This window comes from Elephas maximus, chromosome 6 (assembly GCF_024166365.1).
Source record: "Elephas maximus indicus isolate mEleMax1 chromosome 6, mEleMax1 primary haplotype, whole genome shotgun sequence".
Lineage (NCBI taxonomy): Eukaryota > Metazoa > Chordata > Mammalia > Proboscidea > Elephantidae > Elephas > Elephas maximus.
The window spans coordinates 59,458,631-59,471,599 of record NC_064824.1 but is presented as its reverse complement, the minus strand read 5'-3'; the positions used below and the strand labels follow the sequence as shown (position 1 = coordinate 59,471,599).

Below are 12,969 nucleotides of genomic sequence, written 5' to 3'. Positions count from 1 at the left end.
TTTAAATTTCTTATGAAGATTTGCCTTGATAAAGTCAGTGTAATTAATCTGTTTCGAGATTAGGAAATATTAACTCTATTTGGTTTTTCAAGACACTGATTCTTTAGGTCAAGCAGATCACAATGAACGTATATTTCTTCCATTTCTGTATTTAGTACACTGAAAGTTTCAAAATTAACAGACTGCTCCCTTATAAACAATGTTTTCCTACAGTGTAAAAGGGAAATGAGTTTGGGAGATAGTATTGGGTCTACATTCTACTGTGTGGCCTTGTAAAGCTGAATAACCTCACTATCCTTGTTTATAAAATGGAAATAGTAATATCTATCTCATACGTTGTTGCCAGGAGTAATGACATAAGACACCTGACACACTGATGGAAATATTGAGGCCCTCAGTAAATGTTTCTGAATACTAAGATTTTCTTTGAAATTTCCATTAAATATGTTATTGGTCCCTGGTTTGAAACTTGTGGCTTATTTTATAATAGAATAACAAGTGGAGGCAAAGCTGGGCTTATCAATAACGGAAAAACCATATCAAACTAGCTAAAGTGATCAATTTTACTGGCACACATAGCAGAAAGACCAAAGTTAAGGCTGGTTCTAAATTCATTTCTCTGTGATTCTCAGCTTCCCCCTCCACCATGTGTAATTTTTAAACTCAGGCTGATATTCCCTATGGTCATAAGGTGGCAACAGCAGCAACCAGGAAATATATATTTTTATTCATATTCAGTAAGAAATAGATATTTTTGTGTGACTTTTACTTAAAAAGTTCTCTTTTCCCCTGCCCAGAAAAAATTCTCCAAAGTCCAACTGACATAGCCCCACCCATTCTGAAACAATCACTGACATAGCCCTGCCCATCCTTCCTCTGACTGGCTGAGTCTAATCAGGCCTTTCACCCCTGGGGTCAATTTTCTGTCAGAGGTAGGCAAACTTTCTCTGTAAAGGGTCAGATAATAAATATTTTAGGCTTTGTAGGCCATATGGTCTTTGTCAAAACTACTCAACTCCACCTTTGTAGCATGAAAGCAGCCACAGAAAACATGTACAAAAATTAGCTTGGCTGTGTTCCAATAAAACTTTATTTATAGACACTGAAACTTGAATTCCATATAATTTTCACATGACACAAATTAATTAATATTTTTTCCAACCATTTAAAAATGTAAAAACCATTTGTAGCTCACAAACCCTTCAAAAACAGGCAGAGAGCCATATTTAGGCCACAGGGTGTAGTTTGCTGACCTCTCCTCTATTACTTTGCTTTTTACTATGGGAGGCATGAAGGTTTGGAAATTAGGCAAAATGTCTACTATAATCACCTCCAAAGTCCCTTCCAATCCCAAAAATGTATGATTTTTTAGAATAATATTTAAATCTATATGTCAGTTAATGGGGATTAGTAGTTATAATATCCCTGGATTAATCTGAGTTAAAGGAAATGGTAAATTGTCAGTATATGTGACATTACACTGAAACCTTGCTAAAAAAGATGGGAAAAATACATAAAATATGCATTACATACTTTGTAATGAATGTTATGAAGTAGGTTATTAAAATACCAGTATTAAGGCAGTTTTATCTATAAACCACGACATGCATCCCTAGTTCAGTGTTCTAATCACAATCCAAGTTAATCATAATAAACCATGGCAAATGATCTTAATTTCTACCAAAGCACAATCTTTTCAGGTTTGACCACTATGAAACCCATAGTCAATAGCTTAACAGTTTCTCAGAGAAAAAGTCTTTATTTGAAATAGTTATATAAGAGAAAGTAAATAAGAAAAAAAAAAAAACTCATCTCTTCATCAGTCACACAGAAATATCAAACTCCCCAGTCCTCTTAAGTAGGACTGTGCCAAATAGTATCCTAATGAACTAGAAAAGTTCATCACCTTGCTAAGAACATAACTTACACTAGAGTGACATTTAAGTACCAAAGGAAATCTGGTTCACTAATCACATTGTTCTCTTCCTCACTATAATGTATATTAATATGAACCTTGGAAAGTAGGAAAGGATAATGGACCATAATGGCTTTGGGGGCAGAGTCAAGTCCTACAATCTCAGCAGGCTGTGATGCCTAAATAATACAATCTAGCCTGTCAAAGAACAAAGCCAAAATGTGGATCATATGAGAAGAAACAAGAAGAAAAAGAAAAAAAAAAAAGGATAAATGCATCACACTCCTCTAACACTAAGTAGGCTGTAGAAAAGATGGTTAAGCGCTGGGCTGCTAACCAAAAGGTCGGCAGTTCAAATCCACCAGCCGCTCTGTGGGAGAAAGATGTGGCAGTCTGCTTCCATAACGATTTACAGCCTAGGAAACCCTATGGGGCAGCTGTACTCTGCCCTACAGGGTCTCTATGAGTCAGAATCGATTCAACTGTGATAGGTATTTGTGTAAAAAATACCTCAGAAAATGAAAGATTATTTTCTTCCTAATCATGTAATTATTTTATCATGATCAATCCATCTTGACTACTGAATGAAAATCCCTAGAGGCTCTGAGATTTCGAAGATTCTACACAAATCTCTGTTTCTTTACAGATTACCATGTAAATGATGTGAAAACCCATTGTCTTTATTTTAAGAGACGCTTGGGAGGGAGGAGTGTGGACTATGAGGAGTCTAAATTCTGTACTTTGATTAACCAGCACTAACAGGAGTGCGTGTGTACTAAAAATGTAAACGGCCAAAAGAATACTTTCTTTCCAGGCCAAGGATTGTAAAAATGTAGGCCTGTTAAAAAATATATATGGCTATTTTCATATCGCCAAATCAGCAGGTTATATTCAGTGGAACGAACTGAGTTTTTCCTTCAATAAAAGATTTTAAATAACAAAGCTTGTTTTAATGAGTGCAGAGCCACAGAACTAACTTTGGTTTGGTTTTAATTTCTTCTAACTCTTACTGACAGAATTAGGTTAAAGTATAAACACTGCAGAGAGGATGTTTTTATAATTAATCTTCATAATGCTGAACTTCAAAGAGATTAACATAGACTAAAATTGCCTGGAATTTATATGAATATAATTAAGAAGCATTTTTAATGCAATTGATCTCTGTATCAGAATGAATTGTAGTAAGAAAATGTATATGGAGTATTCTGGGTTTGAAAAGACTAATATTTCGAAGGAAAAAGTTTAAATTTATTCTGAGTTCCCTAAAACATTGGGAAATAGATACACTTTGAATTAACTTTATCCAAAAGAAAATTCTACTTTAGTTAACACTAGAAATTCTTGATAGCCCTTCTAGATACAAGTGGGATTTCTGCTACTAAGTCCATGAAAATTTCCTGAATTATCTAACAGTCTGTTAAAAGCATATCAGAACATTGATATAAAAATCCCTGATTATTCTAAAACAAAACCTGAGTCATATCCCTTTAGTAATAAATGTCTATAAAACATTAATACTACAGAACCTGTGTATTCTCTAAATACCAGGATTCAGAGTCCTTAAAGATAAACCGTTAGATCTAGCTTTTCGAAAAGTGAAACTAATGACTGCCTGACATATAGAAAAATAATGATAAATCGGAGGTTAAAAAAAAAGAGTTCCAAGTCTCATTGTTAATCACTATGGTCACAAATTATCATGAAATAAAAGAAAACAAAATTTAGATCTGTCTCTGCAAAGGTCACCTTTGCTATGTTGCTTTCTCTTTACCTGTTTCTAAAACGGGGAGAGAGCCTCATTCCTACCTAATAAGGTTTCTGTGAAAATAAAATATACTAATGGGCATGAAAATACTTTGTAAAATTAAAAATGCAAAGCACACTTATTTATTACACACTTGTACTACTGCAAAATCATCATTAAGTAAAAAAGCAAAAGCAATAGGTGAAAAATAAAATAATTATGAGCTATAGGGAGAAAATGTTTTAATGAGATTTCATTGAGGACAGAAATTAATATTTTTGGACCAAATAAGTCAAATTACAACTACTCAATGAGAGAGAATTCTTCTCATTAATGATTAAAAAAGAATCTAAGGTAATAATCACAAGCACAAGTATTTGTAATCATATTTTTCCACATGATTTTAGTTCTAAGCTGCTGTGTATTCTTTTTTTTTTTAAATTGTACTTCAGATGAAGATTTACAGACCAAATTAGTTTCTCTTTAAACAACTGATAAACACATTGTTTTGTGATATTGGTTGCCAACACCACGACATGTCAACACTCTCCCCTTCTCAACCTTCGGTTCCTTGTTACGAGCTTTCCTGCCTTCTCCTGTCTTCTTGTCCTTGCCCCTGGACTGGTGTGCCCATTTAGTCTGGTTTTGTTTTATGGACCTGTTTAATCTTTGGATGAAGGGTGAACCTCAGGAGTGACATCAGTACTGAGTTAAAAGAGTGTCCAGAGGCCTTATTCTCCAGTCTCTGTCAGACCAATAAGTTTGCTCTTCTTTTGTGGGTTAGGATTTTGTTCTACATTTTTCTTCAGCTCTCTCCGGGACTATCTATTGTGATCCCCATCAGAGCAGTCAGTGGTGGTAGCCAGGTGCCATCTAGTTGTGCTGGACTCAATCTGGTAGAAGATGTGGTAGTGTGGTCTATTAGACCTTTGGACTAATCTTTCCCTTATGTCTTTGGTTTTCTTCATTCTCCCTTGCATCAGATGGGGTAGGACCAATGGAGTATCTTAGACAGCTGCTTGCAAGCTTTTAAGACCCCAGATGCTACTCACCAAAGTAGGATGTAGAACACTTTCTTTATGAACAATATAATGCCAATTGAGCTAGATGTCCCCTAAGACCATGGTCCCCAGCCCTCAGCCCAGTACTTCAGTCCTTCAGAGAGTTTGGATGTGTCTATGAAGTTTCCATGACCTTGCCTTGCTCAAGGTGTGCTGGCCTCCCCCAGCATTGTATACTGTCCTTAACCTTCACCAAAGTTACCACTTATCTACTGACTGCTGGTATATTCTGAATGGCATTTTACAGATTGTATGACAGGGAAAATGGGACATTCAAGTTGGGCTACTTCAGAATCAGAGTGTTACAGACTAATTAGAAGAGCAGAAAAGAATACCAACAGCTATTTGGATAATTCACTTCACTGAACTACCTTCATTCGTAAGGATAGACTTAGAGAATGTAATTTGCTTGGAAATTTTGGTTTAACGCAGCTAACAACTTTCACATATTCTACAAAATTGGGCTTGGGAAAGCAGAGCGAAGTTAGGGAAAGGAAGCATGATTTTAGAGAATAAAACTGAGCTAAGGTGATAAAATGAACAAGACTGTTAGTCAAATTACTGGGAGAAAATTTCCTGTTAGGAACAACTTCTTTAAAAAAGCATTAGAAATTACATGATATGAGAAAGTTAAAGCCTGGAAAAACTATGAACAGTATTTCTTGAGGTTAATTTTGCCAGGATAAGGAATTTGACAGCTTCATTATATATTGTTCTTATTGTTGTTGTTAGGTGCCATCAAGTTGGTTCCAACTGATAGTGACCCTATGGACAACAGAAAGAAACACTGCCAAGTCCTCCACCTTCCAAATAATCATTGTTATGTTGAGGCCATTGTTGCAGCCTCTGTGTCAATCCATCTCATTGAGGGTCTTCCTCTTTTTCTCTGACCGTCTACTTTACCAAGCATGAGTCTTTCTCCAGGGAATGGTCCCTTCTGATAGCATGCCCAAAGTATGTGATATGAAGTCTCACAGTCCTCACTTCCAAGGAGAGCTCTAGTTGTATTCTTCCCAGACAGACTTGTTCATTCTTCTGGCAGTCCATGGTATATTCAATATTCTTTGCAGTCATCATAATTCAAAGTCATCAATTTTTCTTTGGTCTTCCATATTCATTGTCCAGGTTTCATATGCATATGAGATGAATGAAAATACCATGGCTTGGGTCAGGTACACCTTAGTCCTCAAAGTGACATCTTTGCTTTTGAACACTTTAAAGAGATCTTTTGCAGATTTGCCCAGTGCAATACGTTGTTTGATTTCCTGACCACTGCTTCCATGGGTGTTGACTGTGGATCCAAGTAAAATGAAATCCTTGGCAATGTCATTCTTATCTCCATTTACCGTGATGTTGCCTATTCATCCAGTTGTGGGAATTTTTGTCTTCCTTATGTTGAGGTGTAATTCATACCAAAGGCTATATTCTTTGATGTTCACCAGTAAGTGCTTTAAGTCCTCTTATCTTTCAGCAAGCAAGGTTGTGTCATCTGCATATAACAGGTTGTTATTCTTCCACCAGTCTTGATGTCACATTCTTCTTCATATAGTCTAACTTCTCAGATTATTTGCTCAGCATACAGATTGAATAAGTATGGTGAAAGAATACAACCCTGATGCATACCTTTCTTGATTTTAAACCACGCAGTATCTCCTTACTCTGTTCTAACAACTAGCTCTTGATCTATGTACAGGTTCCTCATGAGTACGATTAAGTGTTCTGGAATTCCCGTTCTTCATAATGTTATCCATAATTTGTTATGATCCACACAGTTGAATGCCTTTGCATAGTCAATAAAACACAGGTAAACATCCTTCTGGTATTCTCTGCTTTCAGTTAGGATCCATCTGACAGCAATGATATCCCTCGTTCCACATCCTCTTTTGAACCAGGCTTGAATTTCTGGCAGTTCCCTGTCCATGTACTGCTGCAAATGCTTTTGAATGATCTTCAGCAAAATTTTACTTGTGTGTGATATTAATGATATTGTTTGATAATTTCTGCATTCTGTTGGAGCACCTTTCTTTGAAATGGACACAAATATGGATCTTTTCTAGTTGGTTGGCCAGGGAGCTGTTCTCCAAATTTCTTGGCATAGACAAGTGAGCGCCTCCAGAGCCTCATTCCTTTGTTGAAACACCTCAATTGGTATTCCCTTAATTCCTGTAGTCTTGTTTTTTAACAATGCCTTCAGTGTAGCTTCGACTTCTTCCTTTCAGTACCATCAGTTCTTGACCATGTGCTACCTTCTGAAATGGGTGAATGTCGATCAATTCTTTTTGGTGCAGTGATCCTGTGTATTTGTTTCATCTGCTTTTGATTCTTCCTATGTCATTCAATATTCTGCCCTTAGAATCCTTCCAAATTGCAAATGGAGGCTGTAATTTTTTCTTCAGTTCAGCCTAAGAAATGCTTAGCGTATTCTTCCCTTTTGGTTTTCTAACTCCAAGTCTTTGTACTTCATTATATTTTACTTTGTCTTCTTGAGCTGCTCTTTGAAACCTTCTGTTCAGCTCTCTTCATCATTTCTTCCATTTGCTTTAGCAACTCAATGTTCAAGGGCAAGTTTCAGAGTCTCTTCTGACATCCACTTTGGTCTTTTCTTTTTTCCTGTCTTTTAAATGACCTTTTGCATTCTTCATGTATCGTATCTTCCACAACTCATCTGGTCTTTGGTTATTAGTGTTCAATGAGTCAAATTTAAATTCTAAATTCAGGTGGGATATACTCAAGGTCATACTTTGGCTCTCGTGGACTTGTTTTAATTTTCTTCTGCTTCAGCTTGAACTCGTATATGAGCAGTTGAAGGTCTCTTCCACAGTCGGCCTCTGGCCTTGCTCTGACTGATGATACTGAAGTTTTTCACTGTCTCTTTTCACAGATGTTTCGATTTGATTCCTGTGTTTTACATCTGGTGAGGTCCACATGTAAAGTTGCAGTTCATCTTGTTGAAAAAGGTATTTTCAAAGAATAAGTCACTGTCTTAAAAAATTCTATCATGGGATGTCTGGTGCTGCTTCTATCACCAAATCCATATTTTCTAACTACTGATCCTTCTTCTTTTCCAACTTTTGCACTCCAATCACCAGTAATTACCAACACATCTTGATTGCATGTTTGATCAATTTCAGACTGTAGAAGTTGGTAAAAATCCTCAATTTCCTTATCTTTATCATTAGTGGTTGGTGCATAAATTGAATAATAGTCATATTAACTGGTCTTCCTTGTAGGCATATGGATATTATCCTATCACTGACAGTGTTGTACTTCAGGATAGATGGTGAAATGTTCTTTTTGATAATGAACATGATGCCATTCCTCTTCAACCTGTCATTCCTGGCATAGTAAAAAAATATAGTAGGCTATATGATTTCTGATTCAAAATGGCCAATACCAATCCATTTCAGGTCACTAATGCCTAGGATATCAATCTTTATGTGTTCCATTTCATTTTTGACAACCTTCAGTTTTCCTAAATTCATACTTTGTACATTCCATATTCTGATTATTAGTGGATGTTTGCAGCTGTTTCTTATCATTTTGAGTTATGCCACATCAGCAAATGAAGGTCCCGAAAGCTTGGCTCCATCCACGTCATTAAGTTCCACTCCAATTTGAGGAGGCACCTCTTCCCCAGTCATATTTTGAGCGCCTTCCAACCCGAGGGGCTCATCTTCCAGCACTATGTCAATGCTCTGCTGCTGTTCATAAGGTTTTCACTGGCCAATTATTTCAGAAGTATACTGCCAGGTCCTTCTTCCTAGCCTGTCTAGTCTGGAAACTCCACTGAAACCTGTTCACCAAGGGTGACCCTGCTGGTATTTGAAATACCAGTGGCAAAGCTTCCAGTATCACAGCAACATGCAAGCCACCATAGTATGACAAACTGACAGACACGTGGTAGTCATTATACATAGCCAATTCAAAACTCTTTTGGATTGACCAGTTTTCAAAGGTAATGCCATCACTGAGTTAAGCAGCAGAAATAAACTCCTTATTTTGGGCCAGACATTTAACCTGTTGGATATCAGTTTCTTCATTTATGAAGTAGGGATAATAATTATAATACCAAGCCCCAAAAGTATCAAAAAGTGAAAAGCTTCCTAAACTGCAAAATTCTATGAAAATTTCAGCTATTTCATTCCTAACTAGAATACAAAAATGTTTATTAGATATTAGCAAAAGCCTACAACATAAACCTAAGAAATTGAGCTGGAGGGCTACTATTCCATCATTCTCATGAGGTTTGTTGATTTCTAATTTAGCCATTTTCTCTAAATCTTGGTTTAGGGTGAACTATTATTGTACCCTATGTCCTTCTGAAAATTATATTGTACTTTATACAGTCTCTTTTTATACAGTCTCTTAGGCTTAGTTGTATATTTTAAAGGATAACCTCTGTAAAAGTGTATGAAACTCAGGGGAGAAAGGCTCATCTTTCTTTACTTTTTGTTTAATATTGTGAGTCGAAATATTTTCTATACTTACTTTTCACATATATTGCAATGTATGCCTACCTACCACCACCCTTAATAGGATAAATAATTTTTTAATTGATCAAACTGTCATTAAAACTTGGGTGACATCTACCTCCAGTTCTTTTTTTCTTCATATAGTAGTTGCAGAGTGATAGAAGGAACACTGGGCTTACAGTCAGAGGCTCTAAGAAAAATTCTGGGCTATGACATTTTTAGTTTCTGTTTTCTCATCAAAAAATGGGAATGTCATCTACTTCACGTGGCTGCTCTGAAGATAACTGCATACATTATTTTTCTAATAATGTTCTATGTTATCCTAATTTCTCTGAATCTTTCAAATTTTCTTTGTAAGAATAAAGCTACAAATTTCATCACTGGCAGAACCTTAAAACACACACGTGGGGTTTTGGGTTAGTTGGTTTTTCCATCTCTAAAATATAATTAAGTTATTGAAGTATCCCTTAAGTCCTTGAATCCTATACTTCTCTCAATAAATTTCATATGTAATTGCTTTTATTTTTTCCAAACTAATAATTTTAAAAACTGCCTGAGTCCTTTTTTGTTTTTGTTTTTATTTTAAAAACGTCCATCAATAGTTTTATTTATGCTCTTTCAAAGTGCATTCCTGTGAGTTTGTTTTTGTTTTGTATTTTTTTTTTTTTACCAAAATGTGCTTGTCATACAGACCAAAAGATACAAGAGTTCTTTGACTCTATTTCTTGATATTGTTCATATACCATAAGTAATATTCCATAGTTCTTGGTGTTTGGTAAATACAATTCCTGGTGTTACATAGCTATAACAGAATTCTAATCCAAATCATTCATTCCAGGGGCTAATAACCCAACCCAGTACTGTGGAGTCGATTCCGACTCATAGCGACCCTATAGCAACCCTATAGCAGCCCTATAGCGATCCTATAGGACAGAGCAGAACTGCCCCATAGAGTTTCCGAGGAGCACCTGGCAGATTCGAACTGCCGACCCTTTGGTTAGCAGCTTTAGCACTTAACCACTACGCCACCAGGGTTTCCCAGAAGCTAATAATAGTATTAAATTACAAAACTAATCTCACTGCATCACTAGGCTTCCTCTGGAATTCAGGAATTTTGATTCAGTTTTAAAAATGGCCATGCCTTCCTATGTCCATTTAAACCAACATTTTTCCTGTTTACTGAATTTTTTTTTCATTTGGTTATTTCACGCATTTCAATATTGAAAGTCATTCTCTAGATTTAAGTGTTTTGTTTTATTTTGTTTTCCTTTAATTATCTAATGGTGACCATCTAACTAATTATGACAGCGAAAAACAAGAAATGCTGAATGGGAATCAGGGTCTATAGAAATTCCAGTTTTATTCTAGACCTGCCACTAAACAGCTAGGCCATATTTCTCTGAGATTCTGCTTCCTTTTATCTAAAATTGAGGGCTAGGCAAAATTACTTTTAAGGCCCCATAAGGTCATCCTGTTTGGTAAAGTAGGGGGTCAGCAAAAAATGATGGAAACCCTCAATGAGATTAATTAACAAAATAGCTACAATAATGGGCTCAAACATATCAAAGACCATGGAGATGGCACTGGACCAGGCAGTGTTTTGTTCTGTGATATTTAAGGTCGTCATGAGTCAGAGTGGTCTTGATAGCAACTAACAACAACAACAACACAGGACAGTGATCATGAGAATTCATTTTTCAAAGTTCACACACGTATAGAATTATAAGTAAAAGAGAGTACTCATAAAAGTTGTCATAACCGTAAAAGAGACTGAGTGAAAAAAAGATATACCTGCAATTTCTTCTAAAGTGTTTGCATGCATGTCCAACAGCACAGTTCCATTCAGAATACAACTTCTCAACTCAAACAAGCTATGCAATGAAAGAGTTGCTACATAAGGCTTACTCCACCTTTCTCCTCCGTCTTCTACATCTTCTTCAAACTTCAACCACCTATGCAAAGAAATATTATTGTCAGCACATTGAATATCATTATATTATAGATGAATGATTATTTACCACAATCATAAAAAGTAGAAATAGAAAGATAATCATATTGCTTCTTGGTTTCATGGGTTTTGGAAGTATGTAAAAGCTAGCCCAAGCCACTTGGTCTACTTTATTTTAATTCCATTTAATGAGCATTGTTTTTGTAATCAAAAGATACATTGAAAACAAAGCGAAACTCATATGTAATTTCTGTTAAGTTTTCTAGCTCTGAAAGAAACATTTGAATATAAAAGTTTAATCAGTGGTCACTGTAAAGCTGTTGTATAACGAATAGAGTATATTTTTTCATGGAAATACAATGAAAACTGAAATAGATACAAGAGAAAATGAAAGAATACTCATTTTTCTTTGGTCAGACATCTTAAACCAGAATATTTCAGCTTCTTGATGATTGCCCTGTTGAATTTTTAGGAAGGCTAGTATAATTTGGGGACATTTGATAGGGAAAAATCCTTACTAGGCCTGTTTGGATGAAATCTAGTGATCGTGGTCACTTCCTAGTAACTGAATATATGAGAACTGAACTTATCCCCTATTCCCTGGGAGCTTCTGCCAGGGATGGAGTATAGGAGAAGAAACTTGATACCATGGTGCTAAGTGAGAGACCACTGCCTTGTAGGAAAGAAATGAATAGTAAGCATGAGTTGGAATTGACTTGACAGCAACTAACAACAACAGCACCCAGTTTTGCTTCTGAACAAGATCAGTGGAAGGGATAGAAAGAAGCCAATGATTTGGCTGCTCTGGCACAAGCCACTCAATCTCTTCTCCCTTTAGGTACTTGCTCTCAATTCTCAATAAAGGACCAATTTAATTTCACCATTTCTAATGAACCTTAGCCTAAATTGACTTTCTCACCCCTTCTATCCCTATGATATCCTTCACTCCTTCTCCCCTTAGCCATTTTTAACCCTAGCTTCCTCTGTCTTTGCAATATCACTCAAATTCCCTATATGGCTATATTATTCTTTTTATGTAATCAAATGACCCAACTCCACCAGAGGACAAAGATGTGGGAGTAATTAGTTAGGGAATCAGGTGGATCAGCCAAAAATAACTAACTAAAAAGGTTAATTGGAATGATTAACGTGCCAAAACCCAAACTCATTGCTGTCCAGTCGATTCCAACTCATACCAACCCTATACAATGAAGTAGAATAGAACTTCCCCCATAGGGTTCCAAAGGCTTCATGGAAGCGGACTGCTACATCTTTTTTCCATGGAGCACCTGGTGGGTTCAAACTGCCAACTTTTCAGTTAGCAGCTGAATGATTAACCACTGTGCCACCAGGGCTCCTTGATTGATGTACAGAGTGGAAAAATAGATCAAGAAGGCTATGGCTCTGTCCCCAGTGTCAGGAAGTAAAAAGGAAACCAGTAGTTTACAGAAAGGGAAGAATAGCTGTGCTTATCATAACTTTATAGAACACATAGGGGTTAAAAAAAACTTACATTTAAGCCCCAAATCACTGACCGTATTTCTTCAGTTCTGGAGATTGTACAGGACATTTTTGTCTACACAGTTACAGTTAGGAATTTTGCATATTGGTGATTCTTAAAGTTTTTCAGCCCTTAACAGGTTCATAACACCTCACAAATCATGTGATGGTCAATAGTGGTGTTCATCAACTGCAATTGGTTCTCTACTTCTTCTAGTAAAGAGTAGGATATCACTAGCTGGCCCCCTTTTAATTGGATGAGGCTTTGTAACTAGTTCTGGCCAATTAGTTGTGAGCAGAGATTACATGCTTCGCTTTCAGGTTAGAGT

At 36.2% G+C, this 12,969-nt stretch overlaps 1 protein-coding gene across 1 annotated transcript in view; it reads right to left on the bottom strand.

Annotated features, from left to right (window-relative positions):
• SLC4A10 (solute carrier family 4 member 10) overlaps positions 1–12,969 on the bottom strand; it is a 234,851-nt gene that overhangs the window by 103,574 nt on the left and 118,308 nt on the right. Inside the window, exon 5 of the mRNA XM_049888826.1 lies at positions 10,984–11,144. Within this exon, the coding sequence (XP_049744783.1) occupies positions 10,984–11,144 (161 nt within the window). The remainder of the gene's footprint in view (positions 1–10,983; positions 11,145–12,969) is intronic.